This window comes from Haliotis cracherodii, unplaced genomic scaffold (genome assembly GCF_022045235.1).
Source record: "Haliotis cracherodii isolate W230 unplaced genomic scaffold, xgHalCrac1.p SCAF_6, whole genome shotgun sequence".
NCBI classification, from domain to species: domain Eukaryota; kingdom Metazoa; phylum Mollusca; class Gastropoda; order Lepetellida; family Haliotidae; genus Haliotis; species Haliotis cracherodii.
This window is the reverse complement of record NW_027266319.1, coordinates 33,725,861-33,750,003: the sequence shown is the minus strand read 5'-3', so window position 1 is coordinate 33,750,003 and position 24,143 is coordinate 33,725,861. Positions and strand designations below refer to the sequence as shown.

Sequence of the window (24,143 nt, the reverse complement as noted above, 5' to 3'; positions counted from 1 at the left end):
ACATGATTTGGCGATTTATTTGATTGATTGAGTGACTGATTGTCTGTTGATAGTTGTTTACGCCACACACAGCAATATTCCAGTTTATGACTGCGGTCTGTAAATATTCGCGTCCGGACTAGACAATCGGGTGATTGACATCATGAACACTTTTGGGACACGATGACAATCAGTCAACCAAAGTCAACGGGCCAGACCACCCGATCCATTTAGTTGCCATGTCATTAAACTCAAATCTTAGTGCTCGACACCGGTAGCGACCTTATATTCTTACCTGGAACCCAACCACAACCATATAGAGGTAAAAAGACAAAACAATCTTTTATATATACATAAAGGTGTCAACCTTTTGGTCCTTGTGTACATTCCTCTTGTGTTTTTAACAAATGTGTGTTTCAGGAGACGTCCCAGTGTCACCATGTCGTGGAGAGTGGCCCCGAGGTGTTCGTATCTTGTCTGTTTAACCCTCTTGCTTCTGACCAGTGGTCAGTCTGTGGCCACACCCGGCTGTCGTCCAGACACGAACTGCACAATCCAGGTACGTCATACGGCGGCAAGAACGACATCGTTCGTCAGTTCCGTTACTTACAAATACCTCGGACAGCAAAGGGACATGATATTACATGATTGCAATGTAAACCCCATACCCACTGATCTCTCAATGTATAGTTCGTATAATATTAATGCCGATATCGAGAAAATCTGTTTTAAAGGTTAATCGAAGTTAGATACATGATCTGATATCGAGCTGCATCTCTATATAAAGGTCACGATCGCCGCTAGTTTATTCTGTTCGACTGTATTTTGATAACAACCCTTGGCCCAATCGCCACCATAGCTTCATTTTGAGACCGTACCGAATGACGGCGCCAAATTAGTCGACCTATCAGATAACTCTCATGACCCGTGAATATCCGGGGTAGAATAGGTCTTCAGCAACCCATGCTTGCCTTACAAGGCGACTTTGCTTGTAAGAGGCGACTAACAGGATCGGGTGGTCAGGCTCGCTGACTTGGTTCAGTATGTTATCGTTTCCAAATTGCGTGGATCGATGCTCATGATATTAAGCAGTGCATTTTATGGTCCAGACTCGATTATTTACAGACCGCCGTCATATAGCTGGAATATTGCTTTGTGCAGCGTAAAACAACAAACCAACCGACCAACAACCACGTCAAGGACTGGTTAACATCGCCTGCTTGCGCAACCGCTTTATCTATTATTGGACGAAATTTTACATCCTAGTGTGACTGGAACGTATTGAGATACTGTTGAGTAACAGGTATCAAATCACGCCGATTTACTACCTGTTATGTTCGAGATGCTCTTGTTGTATTTGACAACCATGTTCTGTTCATGTAGCTGAAATATTGCCGAGTGGGGAGTTAAACAACAAGCAAACAAACAAACCAAATACTTGGGTACATGTGACATCCCGTCAAACACTAACGCCGACAGGGTTTAAATGGGATTCCCTCTCAGCTAATCTTGGTTTGTTTGTTGTTTAACGCTGCACCCAGCTATATAACGGCGGCTTGTAGATAATACAGTCTGGACCACACAAACCAGTGATTGATACCACAAGCAACAGCCCACGCTGTCGGGGCACGATGACACCCCAATCGTCACCACTCGCCCCTTTCCTTAACCTGCGAGAAGACTCGTACCCCTATCGATGAATGTTATATGCGAAAATACGACCAACCAATCAGAATGCGCGTTTAATTTCAAGTTCTTTGTCAAAGAATCCCCCAGAAATAAGTTTTGATTTTACATATCTCTTGCATCTAAAAATATACCCAAGACACAGTTATATGTGTTCAATCATACTGTATAATTCCGCATGTCCAGATGTGCTTTAAATTGCGTCTGAAATATATATAATATATGGGGAAATATATGTGAACCATTACGCAACAAGTTGACAATTGGTTTAGGTATGCCCGTTTGCGCTAAGACGGAAACCGGTTGCGAAAGTGGCCATGAGAGGGGAACGAGTTGCTATTCGGCTTGTCCCGGAATAACACGAGTTTGTCACGAATGGATGACACGCAATGAACCAAGTCACCGAGCCTAACCATCCTATCCATTTTGTCGGCTCGTGCATAGGTCCACGTCGTGCGACACCCCCCACAGGTTACTGAGGACTTCAAGCCCGTAACCCCGACAGAGGCCCATAGGCTTAAGCCAGCACCGATCTGCTTGTGGGATTAACTATAGCTTCAGGAGCTTCTATTAGCTTGTTGGGTATCTGTAAATTGACATCGTGTTGATGTTTGGATTGGTTTCTATAACAATTATCGAAGCGATGTGTAAACGTAGTATCGGTAGCAGGGTACGTTTCTCCGTTATGTTGGCATTGTGTGCTTGATCAAATTTTCTTATCGTGAAATAATTTAATAAGTCAGTCCAAAATGTGGCGGGGGCACGGGTGGCACAGTCGTCTTAGGCGCCGCGATTCGCTGTGCAGAGTTGCGTCCCTTGGGCTTGCCAGAAACCTATGATTGTGGGTTCCAATCCCGGTTCGCCCCGATTATGTTTCTAGGTTTGTCAGCACCATACCAGTGCTCGTGGGTTTCACCGAAGTGGTAAACGTCAGAGACCCGCATGAACAGCGGCGTTAGACCCAACTCAATCACTCACCCAAATTGTGGCAATCAATAATGAGGACATTTTAAAGGTATTTAATAACTCGGACTTCATTGCAAACAAACCTCTCCCGTGGTCTAGTGGATAGAGCATGTGCCCGGAGAGCAGAAGGTCGGTGGTTCGATTCCCTGGCAGAGTCATATCAAAATACGTTAAAAGATGGTACGTCTTGTTATCCTGCTTGTCGCTCGGCATTAAGGGGCTAAAACAAGGGCTGGCCGTCTCGGGATCATTATATTGTGTCTCAATGGGGTATTCGTGATTGGCAGTTTGCTTGTTTAACGCCGCACTCAGCAATATTCCAGCTATATGACGACGGTCTGTAAATAACTGAGTCTGGACAAGACAATCCAGTGATCATCGATCATCATGAGCATCGATCCACGCAGTTGGAATACGATGACATGCATCAACCAAGTCCGCGAGCCTGACCACCCGATGCCGTTAGTCGCCTCTTACGACAAGCACAGTCGCCTTTTAAGGCAAGCATGGGTTGCTGAAGACCTATTCTACCCCGGATCTTCACGGGTCCCGCAGTATGGTATCTCTGTTGGCTACAACTGTGAAGCCGGCATGTGTCTTGAAACGTACAAGCACACGCACGCACGCACGCAACTCATAGCAAACAGATACATAATCCTGCTGTATGGTTATAAAATAATGATGACAGTTTATATATTCTTCAGGAGACACTCCCCTGTGCAGTCCGTCCCACACAGTGTAAGTATTTTTTCAGGCTACCAAGTGATGGCTTCAAATTGAAAACAACTAAACACAAACTAAACCGCTCGGCAAAAAATTATATACTTGAAAATTATCAAAACGTTACCAGGCTACAACAGTCGCCGAAAAACTGTAAACCTGAGGTCCAAAATCTCAGGGAGTGAGTGAGTTGGGTTTAATGACGCTTTTAAGATTCGGGAGGAAAGTGATGCAGGTCTCAGGCGGGGTAGGCGGGGCAGTCAAGTAGTTAAAGCGTTCGCTCGTCACGCCGAAGACCCGGGTTCGATTCCAAAGATTGGTACAATGTGTGAAGCCCATTTCTGGTATCCCCAGTCCTGATATTTGCTGGAATATTGCCAAAAGCGGTGTAAAACTAATAAATACCCAGAACCCTTTCCCTATATCCTAACTGTCTTTTTAAGGAAGAATTCTGTTCGCGAAAATGCTGGAAAAACTATAATTGGATGTGATGAATATTCTGATTAATAACCAGTTGTGGTTCTCCAAAAATTCAGAAAAATTCCTCATTTCAGAAAAACAAATTATGTCGAGACGTTCGGTACACACCATTTCGTACGGAAGCGTAGTGGGGCCACAGTGAATTTTTGTGTGTCTAAGTATCTCCTACGTAGGACTTAGTATCTTCTACGTAGAACTTAGTATCTCCTACGTAGGACTTACTATCTCTTCCGTAGTACTTAGTATGGCAATGGACTAAGTATCTCCTACTTAGTATGGCCTAGAATCACTATCTCCTACGTAGGACTTACTGTCTCTTAGTTAGATAGTAAGTCCTACGTAGGAGATACTAAGTCCTACGTAGGAGATAGTAAGTCCTACGTAGGAGATAGTAAGTCCTACGTAGGAGACACTAAGTCCTACGTAGGAGATAGTAAGTCCTACGTAGGAGATACTAAGTCCTACGTAGGAGATACTTAGACAAAACAAAATTCACTATCTATATAAATGTGTGTAATTTCAGTCTGCCGGGACAACATCGGGATGTTCTCTCGTCCCACGGGGCAACTGTCGTGGCCAGGAAAACCACGTGACTTTGAGGTGAAGGCCGTTGAGATACAGTGTGATTTGGCCATTGTTTCCGGTCTCCGCTTCCAGTGGAAGCCCCCACAAGACAGTAAGACATATCTCCATGGAAACATGTTACTCATACACGAGGTCGACTCAGTGATTGTTGACTTAAGGCAGACATGTTATTTCGCCATCGTCTCTCAAGTAGATCTCATGTATGGCCACAGGAAGAGCGTTTCAACCATTAACTGTGATTAGTGTAGGCTCGGCCTGACTCCCCCAGAGGGGGGCGCTGATCTACGTATACCACGACACAATAATGCAAAACCTCGAACCAAGCTTCACCCTCCTGTCATTTAAATGAGACCCGTGAAGATCTGGGGTAGAATAGGTCTTCAGCAACCCATTCACTTGCCGTAAAAGGCGAATATGCTTGTCGTAAGAGGCGACTAACGGGATCACGTGGTCAGGCTCGCGGACTTGGTTTGATGCATGTCATTGTATCCCATTTGTATGCATCAAATGCTCATGAAGTCAATCACTGAATTGTCTGGTCTAGTCGCGATTATTTACAGACCGCCGTCATATAGCTGGAATATTACTGAGTGCGGCGTTTAACAACAAACAAACCAAATCATTTTAATGAAATCGTCCAATCTCGGCACGTGGGAGGCAGGTTAGTTATAAAAAAACAACCCAAAAAACAACCAGCTGAAACAATGGGGATTTCGTACGTTTTGATTTTCGTTATTGTTGTTCAATGTCACACTGAGCAATATTCCAGATATTTGACGACGGTCTGTAAATATTCGACTTTGGAGCAGACAATCCAGAGATTAACATCTCATAATCCGTGTAACTATTTAGGCAGTGTGTGTGTGTGTGTGTGTGTGTGTGTGTGTGTGTGTGTGTGTGTGTGTGTGTGCGTGCGTGTGTGTTGGGGGGTGGGGGGTGGGGGAGGGGATCAGATCAGTATTGCTTCACATATGTAGCAGCTCAAATATTAGTTAAAACATGAACAGGTGCTCACTTACTTTTTTTTTGAAATACGAACTGTATTCTTGGTGCTCCCAGGATGGTGATCGTATTTTTATAAAGCAGTCATTGAAATATAACCTTTCCCATTTCGTTGATATCGGCAGATGCATGGTGGAGATGTGTTACATGCATGTATCGATGCTCATGATCTCAATCACTGGATTGTCTGGCGACTATGCTTGCCGTAAGAGGCGACTAACGGGATCGGATGGTCAGGCTCGCTGACTTTGTTGATGCATGTCATCGATCCCAATTGCGTGGATCGATGCGCATGATATTAATCACTGGATTGCCTGGTTCAGACTCGATTATTTACAGACCGACGTCATATAGCTGGAATATTGCTGAGTGCGGCGTTAAGCAACAAACAGAGACAGCCAAGTTGTTATTAATTACACGTGAAGCAAACATTACTGACACATTGTAGATGAACAGTAGAGCCCACATTACAGGTAGCGTGCACCACATGAAGGGGTTCAAGTTGACGGTGACGGCGCTGGACGGCAGATGGAGGGGGAGTTCCCCCATTTGTCGACTGTTTGATCTGAGGAACGCTTCGTGGTCTATTCCTGACGTAGAAGTGAGTATACTGCGGTGGGGTCATTTTGAAGCTCTACTGTATTGACACTCCCAGAATCGTTGAATGTGGTCATGCACTCTGTACCTCTAGGTCAACCTACTGGGAAATCATTTCCCTACTACACCGAGACAATGACTTCATTTTATACAAGGCATCTGAATAATAACGTAGATACCTCGATTATCAAGCGTATTATTTCTCTGTTATGTTACGATAAATACCCATGACCCATCCGCTACCTAAGTGTCGTTTTTGGTATGGGGAAAGGCGCGACGCCGAAAATATCCGTCCAATCTAATAACTACGAGATTATGTGCTAAGTTAGTGATATGAGGTATGGGGACAGTTAAGTCTCTACCCAAACGAAGCTATGGTGGCGAACAGTTCCAGGGTATTTGTCGAAATAAAAGGGAATATATTACACTGGTTAATCGGGGATGCCTTAAAGACAGACTGCATATTTGCAATCCAGAAGTTTGTTTATAGTCTAGGCCCTGCTCTCTCAAAGCGATCGGGGGCACGGATGACCCAGTCGTCTAGGGCGCCGCAATTTGATGTGCAGAGAGGCGTCCCTTAGGCGCGCCAGAAACCTATGACTGTGGGTTCGAATTCCGGTTTCTAGGTTTGTCAGCACCATACCAAGCGGCGTTAATCCCAACTCACACTCTCAAAGCGATCGTAACACTACGTCAGTCGAAAGCCTATGTTAAAGTATGTGATCACGTTGTTAAACGGTGTCTAATCCATTTTGATAATAAAGATTGACCATTCACATACCATGAAAAGTCACTGTAGGCTGTTTATGCTGTGATTAGTTTAACGTATGTTATGTACAGTCAGTTTTAGGTCTGTACAAACCAACAGTTAGGTCGACAGGATGAAAAGTTTAAAATACACTTTTAAACCTGAAGGCAACATCGTTGTCCCTAAACTCGATTCTCGATTATCCAGCGTATCGTATCATAAAGAAACGGAGATGTAATACTACGCTGGATAAAACGAGGATGATCGTCGGTAGATTGGGTTTAACGTTTACAGTGTATCAGTTTTATTACGTCGTGTCACGTGAGTGAGTATGGTTTTACGCCACTTTTGGCAACATTCCAGCAATATCACGGCGGGGGACACCAGAAATGGGCTTCACACATTGTACTCATGTCGGGAATCGAACCCGGGTCTTCGGCGTGACGAGCGAACGCTTTAACCACTATGCTACCCGACCGCCCCATCGTGTCAAGTAAATGTGGTGGAATTCCCAAAGTGGATCATGGAGTAGATAATTACCACCCAAGGAACATATTCAAACCGAACCTGGGATTCGAACACACCATCAGTGGATCCTGGCACTGCAAACGGACGCAACTCTGCACATCGACTTAACACCTTAGGCGGTCATCATTTAGTTTGTCACTAGTAGTATCGACCGCCTCCGTGGTCCAGTGGTAGAGCGTCTGCCCGGAGATCGGAAGGTCTGAGTTCGATCCCTGTATGCGTCATATCAAAATACGTTAAAAGATGGTAATTGTGGATACCCTGCCTGCCGATATTAAGGGGCAAAAACAAGGACTGGTTCGCTAGGAGTCAGTATACTGTGTATTCATGTTAAACCGAGGCATGGTATCTCAGTGGGCTAGCACTATAAATCGGCATTAATTCAGACTAGTCCCAGCGGACAGACGACACACACACGCACATGCACGTCGCCATGTTAGTGCAATAATCTTAAACGCGACGTTAAACCCCATTTCACCTCCCCTCACTGGTGGTATCCGCATTAATCAATCAATTTAAAACTGTCTGAATGTTTCAGGTAAATTTCACCTATAGGTTGTATCCACTTCCAAACAATACGCAGTATTATGTCTCCCTCGTAAGCCTGCCACAACCGGAAGTACAACATCAACCGGAAATGGGTTACCACGTGACGGTGTACATTCCGCCAATAGGTGAATGACATTTCATTATTAAGTCTCTTGTAAATTGCATACAGTGAAACAGAATAATATTTATCATATGTTAAAAGAATAGACAAAGGGACGTAACTCTGTACCCGTTAATCCCGTGGGCACAGATTGGCCTTCCTGTGTCCCAAGTTCGCCCTTAAAAGTTAATGACTTCCTACTGCTTCGTTTTTCCAGATTTCGGATTAACGGGGTTTCCCTGAAGATATTCGTGAAACACGACACTACTGTTGTCGAAGACTATGTTTCTTTATTGTTACTCTGCCTGGCGCTCGGCATTGATTGGATAAAACAAGGACTGGTCGGCTCAGAGCCAGTAAAATGAGTGGGCTATCCATGTTCTAATATGTTTCCAACAGCGTCACAGTATCTCAGTAAACTAGCAGTTCACAGTTTAGTGTATTCTCAGGAAAAAACAAACACCAACGGTGGTACATTAGAAAAATACCCGTGAAGATCCGGGTTAGAATAGGTCTTCAGCAACCCATGCCTGCCGTAAAAGGCGACTATGCTTGTCGTGAGCGGCGACTAACGGGATCGGGTGGTCAGGATGGCTGACTTGGTTGATGCATGTCATCGTATCACAATTGCGTGGATCGATGCTCATGATGTCAATCACTGGATTGTCTGGTCCAGACTCTCTTTTTACAGACCGCCGTCATATAGCTGGATTATTGCCGAGTGCGGCGTTAAACATCACACAAACAACCAAACATGAGAAAAAAGTATAATGTAAATTCTAATATAATCATTAAATCAAGATATCAGGGATATCGTGCAAATATATGTAGAAATTAAACGGAAGGTCTGAGTTCGATCCCTGTCTGCGTCATATCAAAAGACGTTAAAAGATGGTACTTGTTGATACCCTGCCTGACACTCGATATTAAGGGGCAAAAACAAGGCCTGGCTCGCTCGGAGTCAGTATTCTGTGTCTGACTGGGGTATTCATGTTAAACTGAGGCATGATATTCCGTGGGCTAGTACTAAAAAAATCGGCATTAATCCAGACCAAGCAGACAGACGACACACACACGTGCATGCACGTCGTCATGTTAGTGCAATAATCTTGCCGTAAAAGGCGACTGTGCTTGTTGTAAGAGGCGACTAACGGGATCAAGTGGTCAAGATGGCTGACTTGGTTGATGCATGTCATCGTATCACAATTGCGTGGATCGATGGAACGTTTCAATGAAATATGACAAAATTAAAGTGACACAAATCTCATACACGTTTTTTAACAGCTACAGCATTTCAAAAGATGGTGTTGGTGAATTTAGACAAGTTTTTCATGTCCTTTACTCTAACGCTGGATAAAAAAAATTTCAATTTAATAATATACGTATTAAGCCATTCGGGGAAGTCTTTAGGTATGTACATAGACCGTGACTGGAGAAGAGCTTCACACCTGAAAAAGTAATGAAACTCGTCCCCATCCGCGGGAGAACTACAAACATACATGATAGAAGCAGCCACAAACACGTTCATGAACGTCGCAATATAAGTGCAATAATCTTGAATGCGACTTTAAACTCCAAGCCAACCCACCTTGTATCATAATACTTACAGCTATATGTTATTTGCTGAATGCCAGTGTGATACAGCTTCAGCTTTCAACAACTTAATTAAGTGTCATTTCAGGCCCAGGGGACTGGCGGAGTGATATTCGCACCTCTTTGGACGAGAACAACCTCACAGTGACTTTTAACCTCGCTCCTAACTACTACAAATTCCGACACTACGATGTCATCCTGAGGGGACTAAATAACGATACATTTACCCGGCACACCCTTACAGTTGGGGGCAGAGTCAAGAGTCGGGATAGATATAAGGTATGTCAGACGTTGCTTTAGCCTCATTTATCCAGTGTATCATATCTCCTCTGATATAAACTCTTGACCCTCGATTATCCAGTGTATCATATCTCCTCTGATATATACTCTGTATCTTCTTTTATCCAGTGTATCATATCTCCTCTGATATATACTCTTGACCCTCGATTATCCAGTGTATCATATCTCCTCTGATATAAACTCTTGACCCTCGATTATCCAGTGTATCATATCTCCTCTGATATATACTCTGTACCTTCTTTTATCCAGTGTATCAAATCTCCTCTGATATATACTCTTGACCCTCGATTATCCAGTGTCTCATATCTCCTCTCATATAATTATACTCTGTACCTTCTTTTATCCAATGTATCATAAATCCTCTGATATATACTGTTGACCCTCGATTACCCAGTGTATCATATCTCCTCTGAGATATACTCTGTACCTTCTTTTATCCAGTGTATCATATCTCCTCTGATATATACTGTTGACCCTCGATTATCCAGTGTATCACATCTCCTCTGATATATACTCTGTACCTTCTTTTATCCAGTGTATCATATCTCCTCTGATATATACTCCTTACCTTCTTTTATCCAGTGTCTCATATCTCCTCTGATATATACTCTTGACCCTCGATTATCCAGTGTCTCATATCTCCTCTCATATATACTCTGGACCCTCGATTATCCAGTGTGTCATATCTCCTCTCATATATACTCTAGACCCTCGATTATCCAATGAATTGTATCTGCTCTAAGAAAGACTCTGAACACTTTCGACCTTTAAACTTTTTTTAAATCCGGTTCCAATTACTTGAGGCTAAAAATAACCGTCCAATCAAATTACACAGTTCTTTCGTGGTTGGAAGAAGCAGCGACATAATGAGTGGTTAACGTACATTGCTGCGTGTCGTCTCAATCTTGCAGCATATTACTGTAGTTGATCTGCCCTGCCATGTTGATATATACGCTGGAGAATTGTTTACACATGTGTCTGTATGGTTCGTTAATGTTAACCAAAACGCGCGGTTGTATAGCCGAGTGGATAATGCGTTCTGTCACGCATTCGGTTCCGATTCCCTACCTGGGTATAGTGTGTACAGTAAAGGTTAACCATCTGATGTCCTGCTAAATGCGGCGTAAAATCTCACGAACGAAACAATAACATTTTATTTCTTGAAGCATGAAAACTTATTTATTATTTTAAAAAACCTACCCCCTTCTGCTTTCCGTTTCCAGCAGACCGTCTTCTACGACGTTCCTTCCGGAAAGTATAGAATCGAGGTACGTATTTTCGTAAATACCACATAGAATCTAAGTTCTGTTAGAATTCGATCCACATCAAGAAGCATGCAGATGGTCCAAATTTGTATAAAATCAGTGATATCATATCACATGTTCAAAGGACCTTCACCAAGCATATAAATTGGGGTGTGGTGTGGTGGGTCCGGGCGCGTGTGCGTGCGTGCGTGAACGTGCGAGTGTGTGTGTGTGTGTGTGTGTGTGTGTGTGTGTGTGTGTGTGTGTGTGATATAGGACACTAGAGAGAGAATACTTGTTTTTGTGAAAGAAATTAGCTGAACATTTTCCCACAATACAGAATCAAACAAACAATCAATCATTTCTCTGTTTTCTTCTGAACACAACTTACCATGATAATTCGGGGTACTAATTAAGTTACCGTCCTTGCAAACAAATAGATATCAAGATAGAAAAAGAAACGTTTGTCCAGAACAACACAAAGATATACACATCTATAGTTTTAGGTTAATATCTGTGACCAATTTGCAAAAGATATGCATTTCATTCCCCAGAAGAAATCGATCCATAAAAGAAAATTAAGATCCCCTCCTTCCATATCGACAACTTTGGTAGAAAAGGAAAACAACCAACAACAAATAAACAGTTTGTTGTGGCCTGGCCGCATTTCTACAAGTGTTGAGTGTAATCATATCCGATTCAGTAGTAAACACTACATGACTGGTGCGTCTGTGTATCTTGTAATCAACCTTCCATCAAACCTGAATCACACGTTGATACATGTCGGCCCTACCCATACCGCCCAGACAGACCCGTTGTGTGTGTATACGTGATGAAAGACACGTTCTTATACAAATAGTCCAGGGCCGACTTGCACAAAGCCATCTTAGCGCTAAGACTACAGTAAGCCTATGTTAAAGTAAGGGAGTTACTATCATCTTAGCGCTAAAATCGCTTTGTGCAAGTGGGCTCAGGGCCCCATTCCACAAAGCGATATTAGCGCTAAGATGATCGTAACTCCCATACTTAAACATAGGCTTACGATGATCGTAGCGCTAAGATCGCTTTGTGGAACGAGGCCCTGGTCTTGATTCAGTCTGATAGCGAGGTGATGGTTGTTGTTGTTGTTTGTTGTTGTTGTTGTTGTTGTTGTTGTTGTTGTTGTCGTCTTTGTTGATGATGATGGAAGTAGCGGATGTGCTGGAGGCACGGGTTGCAGTACATGGGACAGTAGTCCACGTGGACACAGTTGAGGAAATTCTGTGACAAGATAGGTTCCTCCAAGTCCGCGTTTGCCGTACAAAAACACATGTATGTGGACAGAGCCGTCACAATTTGTGATCTGTCTGAATGTATATCATCGTGACACGGCGGTATGGACCGTTGTTCGTGCTATCAATCACTGGCTTGCCTGGCTCAGACTCAGTTACTGACCGCCGTGCCCCAGCTGGGATGGTGTGCTGGTGACTTATTCATCCGGTCGTGGTAGTGGTTTCATAAGGTTTTCACCGCTGTTTTGCCTTTTGTGGTCATTGGGGTTTGTTTCGGCGGACTGGCCAGGCTGTTTCTCTCTGACGCTGGTTTCGTCCTCGCCAGATGATATGTGATGACCATTTACGTAAAGCCTGTTGCAAACGCTGCCAGGATCACGAACAATAACACAACTTAACATAAACATTGTTCAAACATTTGAAATATGTGTTTGTTCGCTGTCGGATTGTGCCTGTGAGCGAGGTCTGTGTAATGCAGTGTTAGATGACGGCTGTGAGTAATGTCGGTCAGTATGACATACCATTATACACGACTTAGTGATGTTCTCTTCGCTGTGGTCTCAGACTGTTTGAATTTATGATATCTCTGAAAGATGGTGCCAATGTCAGTGATTGACATCATTTTCAAATAACAAAATGAACCCATAGGCGGATACAGAAGTGTGTGTGTGTGTGTGGGGGGGGGGGGGGGGGCTGGTGCGGGTTTTTTTATTTCGAAAATAATCTTTATTTCTGTATAAATTACCACCAAAGACAAGAAATAGATCTTAATTGTGCGCACCCCACCCCACAACCCAACCCACCCCACCCCCCAGCTTTTTTTCAAAAAAGCTGTATCCGCCCATGGAACCTGTAATGTTTCTGTAAGGAAACGCCTGTGGATGGAACCTGTCAGTTTGACTATGAATATATTGAATCTGTGATGTTTCTGTGAAGAAACGCCTGTGGATGGAGCCTGTCAGTTTGACTATAAATAAATTGAATCTGTAATGTTTCTGTAAAGAAACGCCTGTGGATGGAGCCTGTCAGTTTGACTATAAATAAATTGAATCTGTAATGTTTCTGTAAAGAAACGCCTTTGGATGGAGCCTGTCAGTTTGACTATAAATAAATTAAATCTGTGATGTTTCTGAAAGGAAACGTCTGTGGATGGAGCCTGTCAGTTTGACTATAAATAAATTGAATCTGTAATGTTTCTGTAAAGAAACGCCTTTGGATGGAGCCTGTCAGTTTGACTATAAATAAATTGAATCTGTAATGTTTCTGTAAAGAAACGCCTTTGGATGGAGCCTGTCAGTTTGACTATAAATAAATTAAATCTGTGATGTTTCTGAAAGGAAACGTCTGAAGGTGGAACCTGTCAGTTTGACTATAAATATATTAAATCTGTGATGTTTCTGTCAGGTGATGCCTGTCGGTGGAGCGTGTCAGTTTGACTGTTCCATGACAGTGAAAGGTCCAATCGTAGTGGAGCACCGTCAACGACAACGACAACTGTCATCAGGTGAGGAGTAGTGGCTGCCCTTTGTCACAAAAGGATGATTTCTCCAAGAATGAGTGAGTGGGGTTTAACGCCGCTTTGTACAGTACTTAAGTAATATCACGACGTGTCCGCTTAATGTAGTAGGTGAAAAAACAAAATAAAAAGCAACAAACGACTTCCCCTTTATCAAAAGAAATCTCAACTCAAAGTCCACTGTACGATTCAGACTCTGTCATAACATGTATTTATTTCACTGTCAAATCGTGATGAAACCGGGGGTAACGGATTCCCGAAAAGATGAGCGTATCCTGATGACACTCATCACAAACACATGCAAAGGAAAGGCAATTGTTCACCTGCAAATCCTCACTGGATCATATGATTATGGTCAAAATAGGGAACTGCGTCAGACAATCTTGTTGTCACTGATGCGTCAAATTTGGAAATATTCTTTTCATGTCTACCATAAAATGGTTTGAAAGCTGTAACGTGGTCTGGAATGTTGTAACACATCTAAGACGTCTGCAACCAACAGCTGGTTCATGGTTTGGCAAACTACTGAGAGTTATATTTCCTAGAAATAAGCCTCTTTTGTGTTGAGTTATCCCAGCCGTGATGCAACTTCAAAATATGAAAGTCATTTGCGTTAACATAGCCGAAAGTTCACATTTCGAGTATTCGATGATCTATCTTATCAAGTATTGGCTAGCATTATCGTAGGGATCGATCAACCCGATAAACTTGGTATCGCGATCAGATATTGTGCCAATAAAGTCACCTGGCGGAAACTATTTTCAAGCTCCATACATCAATCTAATACCTAACAATGATAATAATCTCTATTTTTGACACCTTCAAGACCAGCTGTTACCATTAATTCCACGATAGAAAATGATAGAACTCTTGTCCCCCGCAATGATATTGCTAGAGTAAGCGACGTTAAACCTTACTTACTCACTCACTCACACATTCAACTCTCACACAAGTGATCACCATCAGTGAAAACATCATTACTTTTATTTCGCGACTGTAGATGATACAATATTAAAACTTATCCATCCCCTGAAACACAGATTGGACGCCCCACATCAACGTCTCTGTTGACGTCAACAACACCGTCATCGTGACATTTCATGCTGCCCTCAGCGACGACATCGCACACTACAACGTGATACTCTCCAGCATCAACACAACCAACGAACAGCAGCACATCCTGTCGCAGGATCACCACAATGTAAGCCTCAGAAACAAGCTACTGAGAAGCATATGAACACTTTTTTAAAGTTCGGTTCTACTGTCGGTACGTGAAGATCCGGGTTAGAAAAGGTCTTCAGCAACCCATGCTTGTCGTAAGTGGCGATTAACAGGATCGGGTGGTCAGGCTCGCCGACTTGGTTGATGCATGTCATCGATCCCAATTGCGTGGATCGATGCTCATGCTATTAATTACTGGATTGTCTGGTCCAGACTCGTTTATTTACAGACCGCCGTCATATAGCTGGAATTTTGTTGAGTGCGGCGTTAAACAACAAAACAACCAACCAACGGTTCTACTGTCATCTTTATTTGCTGTTGTATTTCCCTGCAGGTTTTGAAAACAACGTTTCAGAACGTTTCTCCGGGGACTTACAGAATTGGGGTAAGTTGGAGTACATGAGTACTGAATATCTTAAAGTGCAGAGTTGTCTCCCTTACGGGTACCAGGAACATTGTGATGGTGCTCCAATCCGCCATGGTTATGTTTTTGCTGTTTCAGCACCAAACCCGTACTCGCGAGATTCACCTGCATTACTTCGGGATTTCTCCCACATCAAGCTGACACGCCGTGATATGAGTGAAACACTGTTCAAGTCGGCCTTAAATCAAACTCACTCACTTACTTTATAAACAACAGATAAAACAACATAAAATATATGTGCGTTTACACATCAACACCGATCGTGTATAAAGCGGAGTCCATGTACGATCCCGACTATACAATAAGCATGTGTTTCTGATTCACTATCCAATAGTCATGATACCAGGTGTTCCAGAAAAGGTGAGCGTATCCTGCCCCACCGGTGGCACCCGTGACAAACACATGCAAAGGCAAGTCAAGTGTTTTATGTTAATTTATTGTACAATTGTCTTGAATTGAGCATGCTCTTTCTTCGAAAATTTCAAAACAGCGTAATATACGACACTTTCTCAAAAGTTGTTTGATCAAGGTTACAATATCGAAGGGCTTAGCAAAATTTTCATACAGTTTTATTGTAGACATGTTACGGTGGCCCATAAGGGACATGGAGTCTGTTTTTCCATATTTTGATATTTAACTTACATTTATCGTAACCTATTGCACATTAACACAATGTGTCTTACAAATATGTGATAAATCATGTGTAAAGAAGATATTGAATCGATGAAAAACGAAACGAAAATGTCAAAAACTAAAATGAAAATACAGAAAACTATTTCACCGCGGTGGAAATAGTTTCCTGTGTATTCATTTTAGTTTTTGACGTTTTCGTTTTGTGTTTTTGAAATTTTCCTTTTAGTTTTTGACATTGTCGTTTTTGTTTTTGACATTTTCATTTTAGTTTTTGACCTTTTCGTTTTGGTTTTTGACATTTCCATTTTAGTTTTTGACATTTTCGCTTCACACTTCAGCGACTCAATAGCTCCTTAAAAGTACATTTTCCATTTTTCGGTTGTTTTTTATACATGATCTATAACATATTTGTATGAAAAATTGTGTTAATTTGCTAAGTGAAACATCAAAATATTGAAAAACAGACTCCATGTCCCTTATGGGCCACCGTAACATGTGGAGGACATTTCCAAATTTGTCGCATCATTGACTAAAATGGTGTTCGATGGAATGTCCTTTTTTCACTTGTACCTTATAATATGCTTCCGTGTTTTTTCAGGTGACTTGCCTTTGCCCGTGTGCCACCGATGGGACAAGAAGCTTTTTCGCAAACATCTAGTAGCATGACTTTTGGATACTGATTTATAAACACATACTTATGATATAGTCGCGGACCCGTGAAGATCTGGTTAGAATAGGTCTTTAGTAACCCATGCTTGCCTACAAGGCGACTATGTTGTCGTAATAGGCGACTAACGGGATCGGATGGTCAGGCTCGCTAACGTGGTTGATGGATGTCATCGTATACCAATTGCATGCGTGGATGGATGCTCATGATGTCAATCACTGGATTGTCTGGTCCAGACTCGATTATTTACAGACCGCCGTCATATAGCTGGCATATTGCTGAGTGCAGCTTTAAACAACAAACAAACAAACAAAAGATATAGTCGGTATCGTAAATTGCGATGTCTTATGATTATGGAAATGGTTCTGTGAGGTTTATTACCATATTATAAGAATAAGCATACTAAGAAGCAAGCTCCATTTCGGAAGTACTTTCAGGCTACTTCCGGGTAGTGGTAGGGTGATACAACTTCCGGGTAGTGGTAATGAGAAAATGTCATTTTAAAGCAAGAGAAGACACAACCGAAATTGCACAATGACACAATTGTTAAACAGTTAAGAAATACGGGTTTTTTTTCATTTTCAGTTGCAACCGCTTGGCGGACTATGTGAGATGGTATGCAGCACCGTGTGGAGCAACACCTTCTTAGTGACGTCTCATGTACAACCAGGTAAGGTTTTGATTAGATTTTCATACACGTGTCTTGTCTGATTCTTAATCGCGACTGTACTTCTATGTATCCAAAATATACAGTGCGGATACAGCTTTTTGGGCGATAGGGATGGGGTGGGGAGGATGGGGTTGCACAGCATTGTCGAAAAAGAGGGGGGGGGGGGGGGGGGGGTTGTACTGAAAAAGCCAACACATAATTCAAGAAACAATTATTATCAATTAAATGCTAACATTTTACCAAACAAGTTAGTTATGGGCATGGGGTGGTAAGATTAATCTTTGTATTAAAGTGCCTTTTAGATTATTTATTTATCTTAATTTGGTGATGATTGAGGAGTTTAGTCAGCATTTTGCTCCTTGTTTTGTTCAGCCATTGAGTTCCACTGAGGTCCATTGAAAATAGGCCATTAATCAAGGAATGCCTGTCCACCAGGGCCGCAAAACGTTCGCATCGTCGTCTTTACATGCAAATTACCTACTTAAACCGTACTGTATTTTCCCCTATGTGCAGGTGTTTAATTAAGATTTCTTCACTTCAAAGTTCCATAATGGATAAGTTGACTAAACCTCCTCTCAAACCTTTTCCCAAGACTAAAAAACCCAACTATTTGTTTCTAAAATGTCTCGTATCTGAGCAGTGAAAGAGTTTGGTAAACAGTCTGCAAATGTCTTCTTCATGAAAAAAAGCATGACTACCCAGGGACGAACTTGAAGCTGTAATTACGCAACCATAAATACTTCACTTGAAAGAATAAATCGGCTTGTAATTATCCGCGAGACATGTTATTTACGTTTCAGAAAGCCTGCGCAGCTTTCGCCTTGAGGAACATTGATAAATGTGTAGTTTCGTCGGTTAATTATTAGAAATAGTTGTATTTGTGGCCCATGTCGTGGTTCCCTTATCAAAGTCGTCAATGACGCCCGCCGTTATGGATTAAAGGCATGTTGCCCGAGTCTGTGTGAATCAAATAGGGTCATCGTACCAGCTTACTAATGCCAAACTCTACTGAGTCCAAAAAGTGAGCGAGTCGGATTTAAGGCCGCTTTGAACAGTTACTCGGTTACATCACGGCGCGTCATCTTGATGTGGGAGGAGTGAGTGAGTGAGGGAGTTGGGTTTAACGCCGCTTTTAACAGTATTCCAGTTATATCGTAGCGTGTCAGCTTAATGTGGGCGGAAAGCCCGAAGTGATGCAGGTCTCTGATGTTTACCACTTCGGTGAAACCCACGAGCACGGGTATGGTGCTGACAAACCTAGAAACATAATCGGGGAGAACCGGGATTCCAACCCAGAGTCATAGGTTTCTGGCGCGCCCAAGGGACGCCTCTCTGCACAGAGAATATACAGTGCGGATACAGCTTTTTGGGCGATAGGGATGGGGTGGGGAGGATTGGGTTGCACAGCATTGTCGAAAAAGGCATCGGCATCGGCAATATTTCAGCCTGATAGTGACCATATCTAATTATACATACATCCATTTAGAATACAAACCTGTCGACAAAGGACAGTAAAAGAACTAGATTATCACAGATGTAGGTTTAAAACTAGTAAATGACCATAAAAATTGGGCTATACATCACCAGCAACCTAAAGGTAGGCCACCATACTGGGGACCATGGGGACTACAGTACCTTTGCTACCTGCATGGACCCCGGCAGGATTTACACCATCCCTTCAATTATTGGTGATTATGGAGAAGTTTAGCCAAAATTAAAACAAACAAGTATTCTACGAGTATAAACCTGGTATATATAAAATACTTTGAATGAAGTGGGCTTACGTACCCTCTCAGGGGACAATAATTTTACGCTACTTAAGCTACCATCAAGGGTACAACCACTAACAATCTCAGTTCATAATCATATACTACCAATTTATTAAATATAAAACTTTCTACATTAAAATTTATCAATTAATTTAATTTCTATAAAAATCCAAGAATTAAATGAGAGTTTATGTCAAAAAGATCCTTGAGTGATGAAACTTTGAAATATTGATCCCTTGTGATGGCAAAATCAATGCAGTTAAGGCATTAAAGGGGATAAGGGACCTGCCGGCTCTAAGTCAGTATACTGTGTCTGAGTGGAGTATCCATTTAAACTGCGCATGGAATCTCAGTGGGTTATCACTATATAACGCGACATTAAACATTTCACTTCACACAATCTGCCAATACTCCTTTCATGTGTACATCCGCTGCACATTGACAAATCCCTGATTCTATATTTATATATCTCACTCCATTCGTGAATGTTTCTTTTCAGAGCGCATGTCCTTGCTCAACAATCGTTTGCCTGGTTCATCCGGGTCTCCTAATGACGTCATCAAAACCGTTCTGGGGTCCGTGCTGGGCGTGCTTGTTGCGTTAATTCTGTTGCTGCTCTTCGCCTTCTCACTGAGGAACAGAGGTCGAGGTATGAGGGGGTATGTCAGTAAGTATAGTCTGTGAGTGAGTCTAAGTGAGCATTTTAGTTTCAGAGTGGACATATGAGTAAGTTTAGTGTGTGAGTGAGTTTGAGTGAGAGATTTTGACTAATGAAAACTCAGAGAATGATGCAAATGTTCAATATTTTAATTGCATCAATAGCTGTGATAGTGCTGTAATTGAGCATAATTGGTAACCATGAAAACTATGGATCTGCGAAGTCCCATGATCAGGTATGGATGACCAACACTGTCCAAAACCGTTCATTATATGTGACACAACGATAATCACAATCCTAAAAACCAATAGCGAGTGAAACCGTCCTGTGGCATGATGACAGATTCTACCCTTCTCCCCATTCCCCCAGTGAGTCTTCTGATACGATCATGAGGTACCTGCTGCCACTGGCGATGCAATGTAGCCTCTAAAGCTGCCACATTCATTACTGGTGGATCCAATGCCTGCAGCAGACGTCCAAGAATGTCCCAAACATGTTCCAGTGGATTCAAATCTGGATTCATAGCGGGCCAAGCCAAAGTGTCAATGGCCTGTCCTTGAAGAAATGCAGTCACAGCACTATTAAGATAGGGTCCAGAATTGTCATAAACAGGTGTCGAGTGGCAAGTGCATGATTGTCAAAATCTCGCACAACAGGCTAGATGATGTCCTGGGTGTAACGATCGCCGTTGAGATTGCCTCGCACTGTTACCATGTCCCGTTTACAGTCATGTGATATGGCTCCCCACAACATGACAGGGCCTCCACCATACGGGACTGTTGGTACAATATTCCTAGGGGTAAAGGCAGTGTTTAAGTGATTGTCAAAATCTCGCACAACAGGCTTGAGGATGTCCTCGGTGTAACGATCGCCGTTGAGATTGCCTCGCACTGTTACGATGTCCAGTTTACAGTCATGAGATATAGCTCCCCCCACCATACGGGACGGTTGGTACAACTTTCCTAGGCGTATATGCAGTGTTTCTGTGTCTCCAAACCCGCATTCGCCCGTCTGTGACGTGCTGGAAGAATCGGACCAATGGATCCGTCGCCACGTCCTCAGATTCCAATGACGTCGAGCTATATACCAAGCCATTCGAAGTCGCTGATGATAAGCAGCTAACAAGGGACATCTGATGAGCCTTCGTGATTTCAACCTAAATGATTTTAGCAGGTTTCGGACAGTCCTGGTGGACAGACGCCTGTTGTCGCCTCACTGGACGTGCTAGAGCCCTGTCTTTCCGTGCAGCTGTCATTCGGAGTGGCCCTGGTCGGGGACGGTTCCTTTACTTCACGTGTCTGTCGGTGTTTTCTTACGAGTCTCCTGATGACAGTATGGCCATAGTCAAGTTGATGTCCAATGGTTCTGTATGACATACCTGTGTCATGCATGGTAATGATATGCCAACGGAGTGCCTCTGACAGCCTCCTGCGTGTCATGGTTACAAGTGCTGACTAAACACTCGGATGATTGCCACTTTATCTACCCTTACTTGCTTTAATCTCAAAGGGGGCACGGGTGCCGCTCACCGTTGAGAAGAGTCGGGTAATCAAAGGCTTCCTGATTAAATAAACTTAAGACAACACCACGGATCCGATGTTTATTCGGGGGCACGGGTGGTCCAGTCGTCTAAGGCGCCGCGATTCGCTGTGCAGAGTTGCGTCCCTTAGGCCCGCCAGAAACCTATGATTGTGGGTTCAAATCCCGGTTCTTCCCGATTATGTTTCTAGGTTTGTCAGCACCATACCCGTGCTCGTGGGTTTCACCGAAGTGGTAAACGTCCGAGACCTGCATCACTTTGGGATTTCCTCCCATATTAAGCTGACACGTCGTGATATAACGGAATAATGTTAAAAGCGGCGTTCAACCCAACTCACTCACTCACTTTAATATCATAGTGCTTTTCCTGAAATTAGAGGGTATCATGCTTCACGTTCATATGCCTGTGTGTATGGGCGACATTGTCAGTTATTGTCATGACTATACTCAGATCGACAGTCATTCTATGAATGAGTATCATGAAACTTGATTTTTATATAAAAAAACGGGTTTATCACTGATCTACATTTTGTCGGGGGGTGTTTAATTTCTAGGTGTATAGTTGTCCTTTTGACTTTTCTCTCAGGACCTTTTCGTGTTTGGAACAGCGGAGCTAACTCACGTGACAGCCAAGAACCCTTGACAGCAGCTCCAAGTCATAAAGACAAAAGTAAGTTGCTTCGCAGTACTTTCTTCACGCAAGTATGATTTCACCTCGTTGATCGGTCACGACATACTATGGTACTGAAATGTTTCCAAAACCGTTAAGGGACCGGTCATTTATTGCAGGGGTGGGGTAGGGGGTCAGAGGTTTTTGATGCACTAATGTACTGAAAATAATGACCCTCCCCAAATGCTTGTCATATTTTTGGATGACCTCCCCATGTCCTTATACTCTTTTTTTTGTCATGACTCTTTATAACTTTATAACTTATTATAAAACGTACTTTTTTGCATAACCCTCCCCTATTATGTGTATTATTTTTTATGACCCTCCCCTAGAGACTGTCATATTTTTTCGTAACCCTGCCCTGATTCCCTTTTGGCACCCCCACCCCACTCCTCCACCCCTAATAATATATCACGATCCCTAAGGACACACTGACTGAAAGTAAAAATTGTGACTCCGTTCCGAATTCATTACACATCAATTTAGCTTATAGATAGTGACTTATAACTTATTTAATTATACAATTCCAGAAATGCGATAGAATTTCCTTATACAGTAAACTACGATTATAACGAACTCAAAGGGACCATTAATTTTAGTTCGCAATAACCGTAGTCCGTTATAAGCATACATACAGTATTTATACAACAAATGACTGGGACCAATAAATAGGTTCCTTACATCCGTCAGTTCGTTATAAGCGTGTTCGTTATAAACGTAGTTTACTGTAGTATATATCTAGTTTTAACCGAGGTATTTTTAAGATGAAAATTATTTTTAATTAAACACAAACGATGTTTGTTGGATTTTTCACAGTTTGCTTCAAATACTCAATTTTCAAAAGACGTTCGTGATCGGACACGAAATACACTTTATGTTCTTTAATATCTGTTTCAGTTGCCATGCAGTTGCTTCCCCTTGAGCGGCGGAAGGTGTTTCTATTGTACACGGAGGACCACGAAGCGCATGTTAAACTTGTAGGCACTCTTGCCCTCTATCTTCAAACCTACTGTTTCTGTGACGTGTTTCACGTTGATTGGTGCTTCAACGATATCCGTTCCCTTGGGCCCGAAACATGGACCAGTAAGTGCATACAGGATGCGGAAGTCATACTTGTCATCCATTCAGTCGAGTCAGCCAATCAAATCCAAGCGTGGAAAAAGGGAATGACAATAAAAGTGACAGAAACCTCTGTAACGGGGAGACTATTTCAGGACGCTTTGCCATCGATATTTAATAAGGACGACCTGATAAGCAAGTGCATATGGATCCATTTTGGGAATGGAAAAAATACAAATCTTTATCTGCATAGACAGTCGCGTATTTATAGTTTAATGGATGAATTTAAAGACTTTGTTTATGACGTACATAAACTGAAGTCATGTGATTCGTCATATGATCTTCCCATTAACGTCGAACATTCCAAAACGGAAGAAGGGAGACAACTCTTACAAGCAATTCAAAACGCAAAGTTATACGAAGAAGCCAACCCACAATGGTCTGAAACTATATATGATGAAACGGAAGTCATGTGCTCTGAAGATGTTGCTCTGTCACGTCTATCATCCGGGTATATTTCACAGGATAGATATGACTTCGTGAAACCAGACGACATCACTGATTTTGAAGATGGGATTTCCATTGGCGAAGAACTAAGAGATATCAACGCTATTTACCTGACTTAACGAAATAGCGAGAACAATGGGGTGGTTTCAACGTTGCTGCACATAGCTACACGCTCTGACTCATTACAACCAATAAGCACGTCCATGGCAGTGTCTACGTAGTATGCATTGATTTATTTCGAGTTCTCATTGGCAGAGAGATAATACTGTGCAAGTGTGTGTGTGTGTGTGCGTGCGTGCGTGCGTGCGTGCGTGCGTGCGTGTGTGTGTGTTCTTTACAAATCCCGAATCTGCCGCTCACCGTTGAGAAGAGTCGGGTAATCAAAGGCTTCCTGATTAAGTATACGTAAGACAACACCACGGATCCGATGTTTATTCGTTGAAATGGTCAGTTAAACCCCCT

At 42.6% G+C, this 24,143-nt stretch overlaps 1 protein-coding gene across 1 annotated transcript; it reads left to right on the top strand.

Annotated features, from left to right (window-relative positions):
• Positions 1–418: 418 nt before the first annotated feature.
• On the top strand, positions 419–23,896 carry LOC139445716 (uncharacterized). The gene is made up of 14 exons (XM_071226920.1): positions 419–538; positions 3,336–3,369; positions 4,355–4,507; positions 5,892–6,019; positions 7,830–7,965; positions 9,622–9,812; positions 11,057–11,101; positions 13,753–13,852; positions 14,905–15,065; positions 15,420–15,470; positions 17,395–17,479; positions 19,748–19,897; positions 22,032–22,115; positions 23,013–23,896. The coding sequence occupies exons 1-14, from the start codon at positions 419–421 to the stop codon at positions 23,798–23,800; spliced, it is 2,226 nt and encodes a 741-aa protein (XP_071083021.1). The 3' UTR covers positions 23,801–23,896.
• Positions 23,897–24,143: the final 247 nt, after the last annotated feature.

Bases quoted from the DNA above. Each gene is read 5' to 3' on its own strand.
- LOC139445716 (XM_071226920.1), top strand. From the start codon at position 419: ATGTCGTGGAGAGTGGCCCCGAGGTGTTCGTATCTTGTCTGTTTAACC. The intron at 3,370-4,354 runs GTAAGTATTTTT...GTGTAATTTCAG, and splicing joins TGCAGTCCGTCCCACACAGT to TCTGCCGGGACAACATCGGG. The intron at 13,853-14,904 runs GTGAGGAGTAGT...CCTGAAACACAG, and splicing joins ACAACGACAACTGTCATCAG to ATTGGACGCCCCACATCAAC.